We start from the raw sequence: 12,967 nt of genomic DNA on the forward strand, positions 1-12,967 counted from the left end.
GCATATTGCTAATTTTGTATATGTTAAAAAGAAGCAGGGCATATTTTAAAAAGATCTATGATCTAAAATTCTCTACAGAGTTTAATTTCTAGTTCTGATGATAGGGGTTGGTCAAAGGGACATTAGAAATGTGATACAAGTAGAGATCTGCCTAGGGTTTATGCACTGGAACATTTTCTATCTTATGAACAAGTTGAGGCTGGACCATGAGGATGGTCCATCCCCCCTTGCCTATTTGTAAGCCTCCTCCCATAGATATACATGAGAGAGTTCATCTTAGTTCATCCAGGCCCCTTTTGAGCAACCAGTGGACCTCAGACCCGAATGAGCCCAGCAGACCTCGGTGAAATCAGCCCAAAGCAACAAAAATGCCAACAGATCCAGAGCCTAGAGAATAACAATAAATGTTTATTGTGTTAGATCACCAAGCTTTGGACTAGTCTGTTATACAGTAAACATGCTAAAGGCTACAGCTAGTGTCTTAGCCAAGTAGGGAAAGGATGACCACACAACAAGGGGAGGCTGGGACAAACGTACAAATGTGCTTGACACAATGGATGGATGGATGGATTGTGATAAGAGTTGTACGAGCCCCAATAAAATTATTAAAAAAGAAAAAAAAAAGAGAGGCTGGGGCCAATAGCTCACCCTTTCTGGCAGAAGAGAGTCTCACTAAAACTGCATAATAAATTCCAGGTGGATTTTTAAAGTACATACAAAGAATTATAGCATAAAATGTTAAAATAAATTATAGGTTGATTTTCGTGTATTCTTGGCACAGGTAGAGCTTTTCTAGGCAGAGGAACCTAAAGGCAAAGATGGATAGATTTTTGCTATGTAAACATTAACAAAACGTTCTCTGTCCAAAAAACTACTATACATAAAAATAAAAGGCAAATGAAAAATTGGTAAAACTTTTTTTCTACATGATGAGAGATTACATTCCTAATAGACACAAAGCATTTTCATACCTAAAAAGTATAACAGAAGATTACCTACTCCTAAGAAGCACAAAATCATGAGAAAAATGAAGGCCTTCGCAGACTGCTGAACAATGGACGTACATTCATAAATCACAAACGAAGAAGAAACTCACCATTGACATGTGAAAAATGCTCAAGCATCAAGAAATAAAGCGTAAAACTGCAATGATCATATCTTCAATTACATTTATAAAAATATAAACAAGTAATAATGCTTTGAAAAACAAGTATTTTCATATATTTCTGGTAGAATTCAGTACAACATCACTAGAGGGAGATATAGATATATATAAATATGTGTGTGTGCAATCTCTGAAGTCAAATGTAAGGGGGAGGGAGGGAAAAAAGAGTAGCTGATACCAGGAAGTAAATGTCTAGAAAAGAATGATGGAAACTTATGTGCAAATATGCTTAATAAACTAATGTATGGATTGTTACAAGATTTGTAAGAGCCCCCCAAAAAATGATCTTTTAATAAAAATTTTTCAAAGGTAAAGTCAAATGTATATATATTTTTTTGTTAAACAATTTTTCTTCTAGGATGATATCCAAATGAAACAATCAGAGAGTCTGGGAAGATGAGCACTTGAGCTCCTGGTCCTGATGCAATTTTGGCAGCTGCTCTGGAACAAAACAACATCCAAGGCAGGTAGACTGAAGGTATTTGAGGGACAGACTTGAAAATACAGGCTCTTCCTGGTTCTTAGCTGAGCTCTAGATTTGTGAGTTACTAGATAACAGTTTCTGAGACATGATATAGTCATAACATTTTCCGAGTGATCAATTAATAGAATCACTTTTGAGGTGGCATAACTGATCAGTGGTCAAGTGAAGATGAAGCATATTCTCTAAGTCATAGTGAATGCAGGCTCTGCGTTTGTTTCGTGCCATGCTCTGGGCAGTCCATGCATGTGTGCCACAACAATCACAAGCCCAAAACACATGCACACAAGCAACTCACTGCCAGATAGTCAGTGCCGACTCCTCGTGAGTCTGTGGGACAGGAGGAACTGAGACTGTAAGACTTTTCAAGAACAGAAAGTCCTTGATCCTGAGGAGAGGCTGGTAGTTTTGAACTGCAGACATTACGGTCAACGACGCAACATTTAACCACTAACCAATAAGCTACCAGGGAGGCACTGTTATGACTCCCCTGCTGGTGGGAAGACTGAGGTTGTGAGAGGATTGTATTTTCTGTTCTCGTCTGTTGAAGAGTTTGCCCGACGCGGCACAGATAACAAGTGGCAATGCCAAGAGTGGAACCCAAGCAATCTGACTCTAGACAGAGTTATCAACCATTACACTACAGCAGGTCACTTGTGCTGCTTCAAACCCTAGAGAATTTGTTAGCATTCCTTTAAGGGAAGCAATGTTTCATCTTTTGTTGCAACTTTAGAAACTGGCTTTTTTCTAGAAGGCATGCTGGGTTACAGCAAAGGCACCTGCATCATAAGTCATTCAAGGATCAGAGACCCATTTTCCTGGCTTGCTGTGTAGGCTACTTGTTAACACCAGGGGCACGATACCATACGGTCTTTACTGGCCTTTGTTATTGTTTTATCAAGTAAACGGACTTTTTGGTGCCTAAATAATAGAGGCTATTATTATTGATTAAAGAGCTAGTAAATCAAACGTTGGCCCTAGAACCTGCAAACATACTACAAGCCCACAAGCTAGCTGTACTATATAAATGAGTCTAACACGCAAACTAACTCACATTACAACAAACTAAACCATGCTTAATCATCCTCCTACAATGGGCCTTGAGATGCCCTTTCAGTTTGTCATAGGATTTTGTGGGAACTTGTGGCAGTTCTAACACCCGTCTAACACCCAGGAAACTCCCGAACTATTTCCAGCACTACATTTCTATACCCCATCCTAACAGTTCAAAGGTCATGTTTTATGAAAGGTTTCCTTCCAAGAGGAAGAGAAAATCACATTCTTTCATGCTTATGGGGATGTGATACTACTAAATAGCCCATTTAATTCTCATGCCACTTCAACAATTACCTATTTCACATAGGTATTCCAAGAATTTTTTTGTATGTAACCTCAGCATGTAAATACACATACAAAAACACATGAGCAAAAGATTTCTCAGCCATGAATATTTTTTAGCTATAAAACACTCCTGGGAGAGCAAATGCTTTGAGAATGATTGGGGCGGGGGATGTATGGATGTGCTTTATACAATTGATGTATGTATATGTATGGATTGTGATAAGAGTTGTATGAGTCCCTAATAAAATGTAAAAAAAGAAAAGGGAAAAAGAAAAAAAAAGAAAGAAAAGAAAATGATTAGGGTAAAGAATGTACAGATGTGCTTTATACAATTGATGTATGTATATGTATGGACTGTGATAAGAGTTGTATGAGCCCCTAATAAAACATTTAAAAAAAAACACTCCTGGGGATCAGTTATCAGGCATCAAAGAACAAAATATCATATCATGGGGTGCACATCTCCATGATACGATCGCTGAGGACAAACGGGTACATAAGCAAATGTGGCGAAGAAAGCTGATGGTGCCTGGCTATCAAAAGAGATAGTGTCTTGGGTCTTAAAGGCTTGAAGGTGAACGAGCGGCCATCTAGCTCAGAAGCAACAAAGCCCACATGGAAGAAGCACACCAGCCTGTGCGATCACGAGGTGTCGAAAGGTAAGGTATAAGGCATCATCAGAAAAAAAAAATGTTACCATAGTGAATGAGGGGGAGAGTACAGATTGGAGACCCAAAGCCCATTTGTCGGCCACTGGAGATCCCATTGCAGAGGGGTCTACAGGAAGAGATGAGTCAGTCAGGGTGTGATGTAGCACCGATGAAGAATACAGCTTTCCTCCAGTTCCTAAATGCTTCCTCTACCCCCAACCCCACCCCACTACCATGATCCGAATTCTACCTTGAAAGTCTGGATAGAGCAGAGGTTGTACACTGGTGCAGATAGGAGCAGGAGGCACAGGGAATCCAGGGTGGATGATACCTTCAGGACCAGGAATGTGAGGGGCGATACTGGGAGGGTAGAGGGGAAGTGGGTTGGAAAGGGGGAACCAATTACAAGGATATACATGTGACCTCCTCCCTGGGGAATAGACAACAGAAAAGGGGTGAAGGGAGACGCTCGATAGGGAAAGATATGATAAAATAATCATCTATAAATTATCAAGGGCTCATGAGGGAGGGGGGAGCAGGGAGGGAAGGGAAAAAAGAGGACTTGATGCAAAGGGCTTAAGTGGAGAGCAAATGTTTTGAGACTGATTAGGGCAAAGAATGTACAGATGTGCTTTATACAATTGATGTATGTATATGTGTGGATTGTGATAAGAGTTGTATGAGCCCCTAATAAAATGTTAAAAACAAAACACTCCCGGGTATGACGGTTTGCCTGAGGTTTCCAAATATGTTATATGAGGAAAGACAGACAGCTTCCACTTTGCAGTGGTTTTTAAGTATTCTAGAATAAATCAGGCAATGATTCATAAGCCTGGACTAAAAGAATTCTCTACTGCTTGTACTGTTATCCTTATCAAAGAATCAGGCTCAAGAAATTGTTGTAGCTAGGATGAAGAGAGAGTACATTCTTCGACCAAATATATATTAGGCACCTACTATGTGCAAGGAAGTAAATTAGATGCTGAGATTAGAGGTGAAGAAAGGCAAAAAAGAAAAGTCCCTGCCTTTATAGCATATATATTCCAGTTTTCAGAGGAAATTATGTTCCACATAATTATTGTAGGTTTCTTAAATGGTGGAAATATAGAATCTTCCAGATACATGATGGCAAGTGGGAAAAGATAAAAACCTTTCAGCGCACAGGGCAGCATGCTTATCTTATTGCTCCTGGTAGAACCAAAAGGATATAAGACCCACAGAAGGACTGAGAGAAAAAGGGAAAGTTCCCTGCATGTGAGAAAGCATCACAAATAGGCAGCAGATCTAATTTTAAGTAGGAACATTAGGAAAATTCCTCTAATTCTAAATAACAGGCAGACAATGGCATAGCACCACGGAGAGTGAGATCAGGTTCTAGCACGGCTCATTCTCTCATGAGCTTGACTAATGTACCCAGGATCATGCCCACGCATAGTATAATGGCCTAAGAAAAAGTTAACACTGAACAGAAGGGATATGATAGTCACATATGTAATATGCTCATTTAGTCACAATATGTTGTTTAAAATGGATTTTTCGCAGTGTAAGGCTCAACATTAAATGTTCGGTTCTATAAACAGTTGCCTACTAAATTATGAATTGTCCACCCTAGAGAATGTTCGTGTTACAGAATATGATGCACTCATGGTAAAGTAGGTCTGTCCATTAGTATGGACAGATTTCCAGTACATACTGTAAGAGAAAAGGAACAGAAAGAAAATGTACATAGAACGAGACGACTTGTTTAGTTTTATCATCACAAAATGATCATTTCAGTTCTAATCTAGTTTATTTTAAGGTCCGGAAATACTGAGAAGACCAGATTTGAATGATTACTGGATTCATACACTTTAGACAAGCTGTCAGGAGAGCCTGTCCCTGGGAGAGGACACGGTGCTGGGCAAAGGAGCGGGTTAGAGAGAAGGGGATGATGGACTGGCACCGTGACTGCAACAGAGGCTCCAGCAGACTACTGTGAGGGCAGGCGCGTCCAGGACACGGCACGGGCGGTGTTTCCTTCTGTGTACAAAGGGTCGCTGTGGGTCAAACACAACCCAAAGATACCGAACAATAACATACGATTTTAATTTTCTATTAGAGAGCTGTATTTGTGTATTAACAATTTCACTAAAAAGTAACTGAAAACAATTAAAATGGTTTTGTTATATTGGTGAAGCTAACTGAACAAGCAACATCTTTTTCTCACTATAACATCATGAACATGTACAATAGAATGAAATGGTAAGTTACTTTAAAACTAAGTCAAATTCCTGGTCACATTTATGTCTTTCTTTCCAAAACATGTTCATTATATATATTTTTAATCACTTTACTAGGGGCTCATACAACTCTTATCACAGTCCTTACATACATCAATTGTGGAAAGCACATTTGTACATTCATTGCCCTCATCGTTCTCAAAACATTTGCTCTCCGCTTAAGCCCTTTGCATCAGCTCCTCATTTTTCCCCTTCCTCCCCGCTCCTCCGTCCCTCATGAACCCTTGATAAATTATAAATTATTATTTTGTCATATCTTGCCCCGTCCTACGTCTCCTTTTGCCCACTTTTCTGTTGTCCTTCCCCCAGAGAGGAGGTCACATGTAGATCCCTGTAATAGGTCCCCCCTTTCCAACCCACCCTCCCTCCACCCTCCCAGGATCGCCACTCACACCACTAGTCCTGAAGGGATACAGTGTATATCCTCTAGTGGGGAAGGAAGCATTTAGGAACTAGAGGAAAGTTGTATGTTTCATCGTTGCTACATCGCACCCTGAATGGCTCATCTCTGCCCCGAGACCCTTCTGTAATGGAATGTCCAGTGGCCTACAAATGGGCTTTGGGTCTCCACTCCGCACTCCACCCACCCCCACGTTCACAATGATAGAGTGTTTTGTTCTGATGATGCCTGATACCTGATCCCTTCGACACCTTATGATCACACAGACTGGTGTGCTTCTTCCATGTGGGCCTTGTTGCTTCTTAGTCATATAGCCGCTTGTTTACCTTCAAGCCTTTAAGACCCCAGACGCTATATCTTTTGAGAGCCGGGCACCATCCGCTTTCTTCACCACATTTGCTTATTCACCCGCATTGTCTTCAGCGGTTGTGTCGGGAAGGTGAGATCATGGAATGCCAATTTAATAGAAGAAAGTATTCTTGCATTGAGGGAGAACTTGAGTGGAGGCCCAATGTCCTTCTGCTACCTTAGTACTAAACCTATAAGTATATGCACATAGATATATTTCCTCATCTTCATATATATATGTGCATGTTCTTTATATTTTAGCCTATAAAAGAGATTTTAATATATACATGGCTTTGATAATATCTGACCTATAATATTGTAAATCAGAAAAAAATCCCAAACCTCTGGCCTTTATCCCAAAGATATTCTTGCAATAGAGTAATTAATGTACACGTAAGTGCAATTGTTATAGAATTATTTGTTCTCTTATTATAATAAAATATTAACAATAAAAAGCCTATCAAATGGAAAACTAGTTAAATAAATAAAAAGGAATATTTTGCAGGATGTCTAAGCACCGATAGGCAATGCTCATGAAAGAAAAACAGCACTTTTTATATAACACAAAGGAAGTCTTCCTATATAGAAAATTTGGAGAGCATTAAATCAAGCATTCAATGTCCTTCTGCCGTGTGTCTGCAAAAAGATACAGACTCACTAAAGATAGGATTCAGTATCTCTTTAGCCACAAAGACCAAAAGCATTGTACACAGATATAGGAAGAAGCCTCAGAAAGAGACAGATAAGTGATGAAGAAAACCTGAGGAAAGGATGGGAGAGGAAGGAATGGACCCAGACAAAAAGTACTGAAGTTACAGAGACAAGGGGCACACGTACCTATGACCTAGGAACCTCACAGTCACTGACCAAAGTCGTAATCGAATCCCCTTGCAGCATAAAAGACACTGGCAATTTACACATGCATGATGGGATACCATCTTCATATCAATATACTATCAATCCCAAGACATGAGAAAACCCTGAAGTTCTGACAGGGTAAGGGAACTTCTAGAAGTCACATAGCTAGTGAGGGAGTGGAGGCCTGGAAACTTCAAGCCCAATTTTCTTTCCAATGTGCCACAACCATAGGCTGTCCCTCAAATCATTAATAAACTTCAAATAACCATGAATATGCCCAGAAGCAAATGTATTATCAATACAGGTGTAGCTAGCTACTTTGTCTTCCACCAGGAAAACTAATTCTGAAATTCTAAAGGGATATAATTCATCTTTTCAAAATCAACAGATCGTGGTGGGGCGAGGCAACATGAGGGGGTGTTGGAAGGCTTAAGTGCCTTGACGTGGGGATGATGTGCATGAACTTACACATGGGATGATATTTTATAGAACTTCATACACATACGAATACAAGTCTAAGTGGAAATCTGAATAAGACCTATGCATTGTACTACTGTCAATTACCTGAGCAAGACATCATATGTTTTGCAAATATTACCTGTAAAATGGGTATAGGATACAAAAAATCTCCCTATTTATTAGTTTTAACTGTATATGAAGATGCAATTATCTTTATAACTCATTTTTTAAAATCCAACAGAATATTCACAATTCTGAAGCATCAGTTCATGAGAAACCATGTACATGTATGGGAAAATGTAGTTTAGTCATTCCAAGCAGATTTCATTACAGTGGGAACTTACCCATGAAATTAAAATATTTTAATTAAAATTTCAAGGCAGAGATTATAGTTCTGAATAATGCTGTACATAATATCTGAAAAGGGAGAGCCAGAACACCCTGGCCGTACAAATCGTAAGATTCAATTCACAAGCAGGAAGGGAAAAAATTTTTTTGTCTAAGGACAAAGGACTGCGGAAGAATTCAACATCCACAGACCTGATATAAGAGGTGTAATCCGGTTGTTTATGAAAATGATTAGAGCTTTGTGGTAATGGTAATGGGATGCACCAAGAAACATCTAGAAATAATACTAATTAGAACTGTTATTACTAGGCACCCTTGAGTCCGTTCCGATCCTAACAGCCTTCTGTTCAGCAGAACGAAACACGGACAAGTAGTGCACCATCCTCACGATGGCTCTTCCTTGTTCTAATGCTCACAGAGTAGACTAGTGCCTATTTATTTATCAAACACTCACTATGTGCTTATTCACATATAGTGCTACTGGCTTTGCGTACTTGAAAAATCTCTGCAGCATTCCCTGGAAGGTTAAAAATGCAGAAAATGATGGTTCTCGTTTAATAGACCCATTGTTACACAGTTGAAAAGTAACAGGGTTTGATTTTGAGCCTAAAATTTTCTGAGTCTACAGCTTATGTACTATTCGCCATTCAACAAATTGCACAGGAAAAAAAAATACTTTATCGTGATATTCTGGTCTCTAGCTTCAGAGTACGACGGGGGTGGGGTGGGGGTAAAGGGGTTCTATCTAGTAGTGGGAAGATATCATGAAAAGCATGCTGACCTGCTTGTAAGTTCCATCGAGCAAGGTGTCCAAGTGCTGGAGTGGGGCAGGCGTCTTATCCTTGAATCTTGTCAACAGCCGTCTTTGAATGGCCCGAAACTGTACAGCTCTTTCAGATAACAGCTCTTCTAATTTTTCACCGTTTATCCGCAGCTACAAAGAAGATTTCTGAAATTCAGATTAAATGTACACACAAAACCTGCTTCGTGTTAAAGGAAACAGCAATGGAAGTTTTAACAAAGAGCAATGATGAGATTTTAGCATAGCGCTGAAGTTAAATTGCAACCTCGATCATTAAAACAGTGTGGTATAGGAACAGGCAGATCGGAACGTAGTGAAAGTGACAGTGCCACTGAGACTAAGCTAGATTATACAAGGAGTGCTTTCATCATAACACAGTAAGTGTCCGGGGCCGGGGGCCTATAGGAATTTCCCCTCAATCTTTGCACCAAAAAATCAGTGGTAGGGAGAACAAAATTTAGATACAAGTATTAGGAAAAAATTGAACTTAAAAAAATTTTTTTTATGTAGAAGAGGGGCTCACAAGTATGCATAAAAAGCCAAGTACCAACTTTCAACCTCTACACACAAACAAAGCTAATAAAATTATTAAGTAAAAAAAATAAAGGCATAATTCTACATGGTTAAAAAAATTATAAGAGTGATCGACAAGAGCAAGTCATACACAAAAAGGCAAAATATGTATCAAAGACAAAAGCTGATGCACCATATCAAAAAGAAAGACTTAAATTAACATGTCGGGAAGTTAATAGCTAAAATCATGTATAATTTTCTCAATTTATTATTTTTTTGTAGTCACCAGTTTTTTAAAAATTCTTTCTAGTGATTTATTAACCCATTTTCAATAAATATTAACATTTGCCTCTATAGTCTAGACGGTATCTACAAATCAATGAGAAAAGGATCACAGCTAACAGAAATTTGACCTAACAAAGGGTATATATCTTTATGCTAAAGATAAACTTGCAAAAAATGTGAGACAAGGATAATCATTGCATAATTGTTTATTATAGTAAAACATTATTAACAATTAAAATGACTACCAAAAAGGGAACTGATTAAATATATAGTAATGTTTTGCAGGACTGCCAGAAACTGGTATGGTTTCTGAATATCTTTAATACACATGTTTTTAAGATAAACAAAAATTTATCTTAAAAGATGCATTAAATGAAACAAAGCTAAAAGGCACAGAATAGTACGTAAAATATCATTTATACATTTTAAAAGATGAAAACCTTCACATTAACATAATTCTGATGGCATAGAATGTATGTAAACCAACCTGACTGCCATCGAGTCAATCCTGACTCAGAGTGACCCTATAGGACAGGGTAGAAATGCCCTTTTGGGTTTCCAAGACTGTAATTCTATATAAGAGTAGAAAGCCCGGGCTTTCTCCCATGAAGTAGCTGGTGGCTTTGAACTTCTAACCTTGCAGTTAGCAGCCCAGTGTGTAACCCCTGTGCCAGCAGGGCATGCCTAGAAAATATATTTTAAAAAACTGGGTATCAAAGCCTATCTCCCAAGAGGAGACTGGGTGGCTGAGGAAGAGGATCACAGATAAGACTTTTTTCACTCTAAGCCCGCTCATAACTTGAAAGTGTATTATTATTAAAATTAAAAGAAAGCAACTCAAAGTCTAGGGCAGGAAAAACAGTCCATGAAATCACATCATCCGACCCCCAAATTCAACTGTAAGAAACAAGTAGCTCCCAAAAACATGCACATTAAAGATATTCAGAAACCAAACATATGATTTCCATTTCTGGTAGGAAGCCAAACATCTTTACTTTTTTAAGTGCATTTATTCACCAGATACATGACAAAAATTTTATGTAAGAGATAAATGAACCCTAGAATTAATTCTTTAATCCCAATTTAGAAGCACCAAGTAGCTAACTAAATCAAATATTCTCTTGATTAAAAAATAATAATAATAAAAACTACCACTACCAAAAGTTAAGATAAAACAAAGGTTTAAAAATAACAAAATTGCAAAAAGAGGATTAGCATAACTACCAATAATGCACTCTTCTGATGACATAATTTACTGCTGTAATTTATTACCTTAATTCATGGAACAAAAAACGAATTAAAAAGATGCTCAAAACAATATACATTGGGTAGTGACTCTTTTGAATGGGTAGCAGTGATTTGAATGTTCTCATGTGTCAGAATATCAACATTCAATACACACTTATTGAATGTAATTAGGGTTAAGTATGATTGCCGGCCCTACCATTTAAATCAATGGATATAATCCACAAAAATCCCTGCCTTTCAAAGTACAGAAGGTTTGGAAAAGGAGGAGTAGAAATAGAAAACACATTGAAGAAATGGGATAAATGTTGTTACACTGTGAGGATTGCAATGAATGACAAGAAACAAAATGTGTGTGAACAGCTGAATGGAAAACTGATTTGTTCTATAAAATTTCACCTGATTCACAATTAAAAGTTTTCTTTTTAAAAAATCCATACCTTCTATGTGTATATGTGTATATATATATATATGCCATAGTGAATGAAGGGGGAAGTGCAGAGTGGAGACCCAAGGCCCATTTGTCGGCCACTAGAGATCCCCTCATAGAGGGGTTTAGAAGAGGAGATGGGTCAGTCAGGGTGCGAGGTAGTACCGATGAAGAACACAGCTTTCCCCCAGATCCTGGATGCTTCCTTCCCCCAACTACAATAATCCAGTAGGACTGGATAGGGCAGAGGTTGTGCACTGGTGCATATGGGGGCTGGAGGCACAGGGATTCCAGGGTGGATGGTATCTTCAGGACCAAGGGTGTGAGGGGCGATACTGGGAGAGTGGAGGATGAGTGGTTGGAAAGGGGGAACTGATTATAAGGAACCACATGTGACCTCTTCCCTGGGAGATGGATGGCAGAGAAGGGGGGGAAGGGAGACTCCGGATAGGGCAAGATATGACAAAATAACAATGTGTGGATTATCAAGGGCTTATGAGGAAGGGGGGAGCGGGGAGGGAGGGTAAAAAAAAGAGGACCTGATGCAAAGGGCTTAAGTGGAGAGCAAAGGCTTTGAAAATGATTAGGGCAAAGAATGTACAGATGTGCTTTATACAATTGATGTATGTATATGTGTGGATTGTGATAAGTGTTGTATGAGCCCCTAATAAAATGTATAAATAAATAAAGCAAAAAAAAATCCATACCTTCATTCACTGAGCTTACACTGAGGGACATTTTGGTTTCAAACTATGTCAGCTCCCTATTTAAGGTCAAATTTTAATTCTACTGGGTGAAAGCAGAAGGTGGAGCTCGTGTAGGAACAACCCAAGTATACTCCTGCCCCCCTAAGTTTGTGTATGTAACGAAGACAGTCAAACTCCAAAAGTCTCTCCTGATGTGTAAACTACCGGAAGTTACTGGACACCAGATGAGTGTTGTAAAAACATATCCAATCCCTCCATCTAAAATAATACAAATCTGTAATTAGTGTGGCTTTCCTGTGAACTCCCTTCAAAAGCCACAAGAACACAGTTTGACACAATGGAGGAATTTCCTAAACTATATCCCACAAGTCAGCAAAGTGTCTAAGTCCTTAAACAAAAACTGAAACAAACACACTGTGTGTATCAATTCTGTCTCACAGGGACCATATAGGACAGAGTAGAATTGCCCCTGTGTCTCCGAGACTGTAAACCTACATGGACAGAAAGCCTCATCTTTCTCCCAGGGACCAGCTGATGGGTTCAAACTGCTGACTTTGCAGTTAGCAACCCAATGTATCACCTACTGTACCACAGGGCTCCTTGTGATACATAAATACCCCTGCCCAAAGGATCTCTCTTGGCACCACAACTACATA

General features: G+C 38.9%; 1 protein-coding gene across 2 annotated transcripts in view; it reads right to left on the reverse strand.

The window, feature by feature from the left end:
• Positions 1–12,967, reverse strand: part of BBS9 (Bardet-Biedl syndrome 9) — a 572,961-nt gene that overhangs the window by 263,569 nt on the left and 296,425 nt on the right. For both annotated transcript variants that reach the window (XM_075558202.1, XM_075558200.1), the window contains exon 19: positions 9,111–9,263. In XM_075558202.1, coding sequence (XP_075414317.1) covers positions 9,111–9,263 — 153 coding nt within the window. The remainder of the gene's footprint in view (positions 1–9,110; positions 9,264–12,967) is intronic.

The sequence above is a fragment of the Tenrec ecaudatus genome, chromosome 9 (genome assembly GCF_050624435.1).
Source record: "Tenrec ecaudatus isolate mTenEca1 chromosome 9, mTenEca1.hap1, whole genome shotgun sequence".
Taxonomy (NCBI): Eukaryota; Metazoa; Chordata; class Mammalia; order Afrosoricida; family Tenrecidae; genus Tenrec; species Tenrec ecaudatus.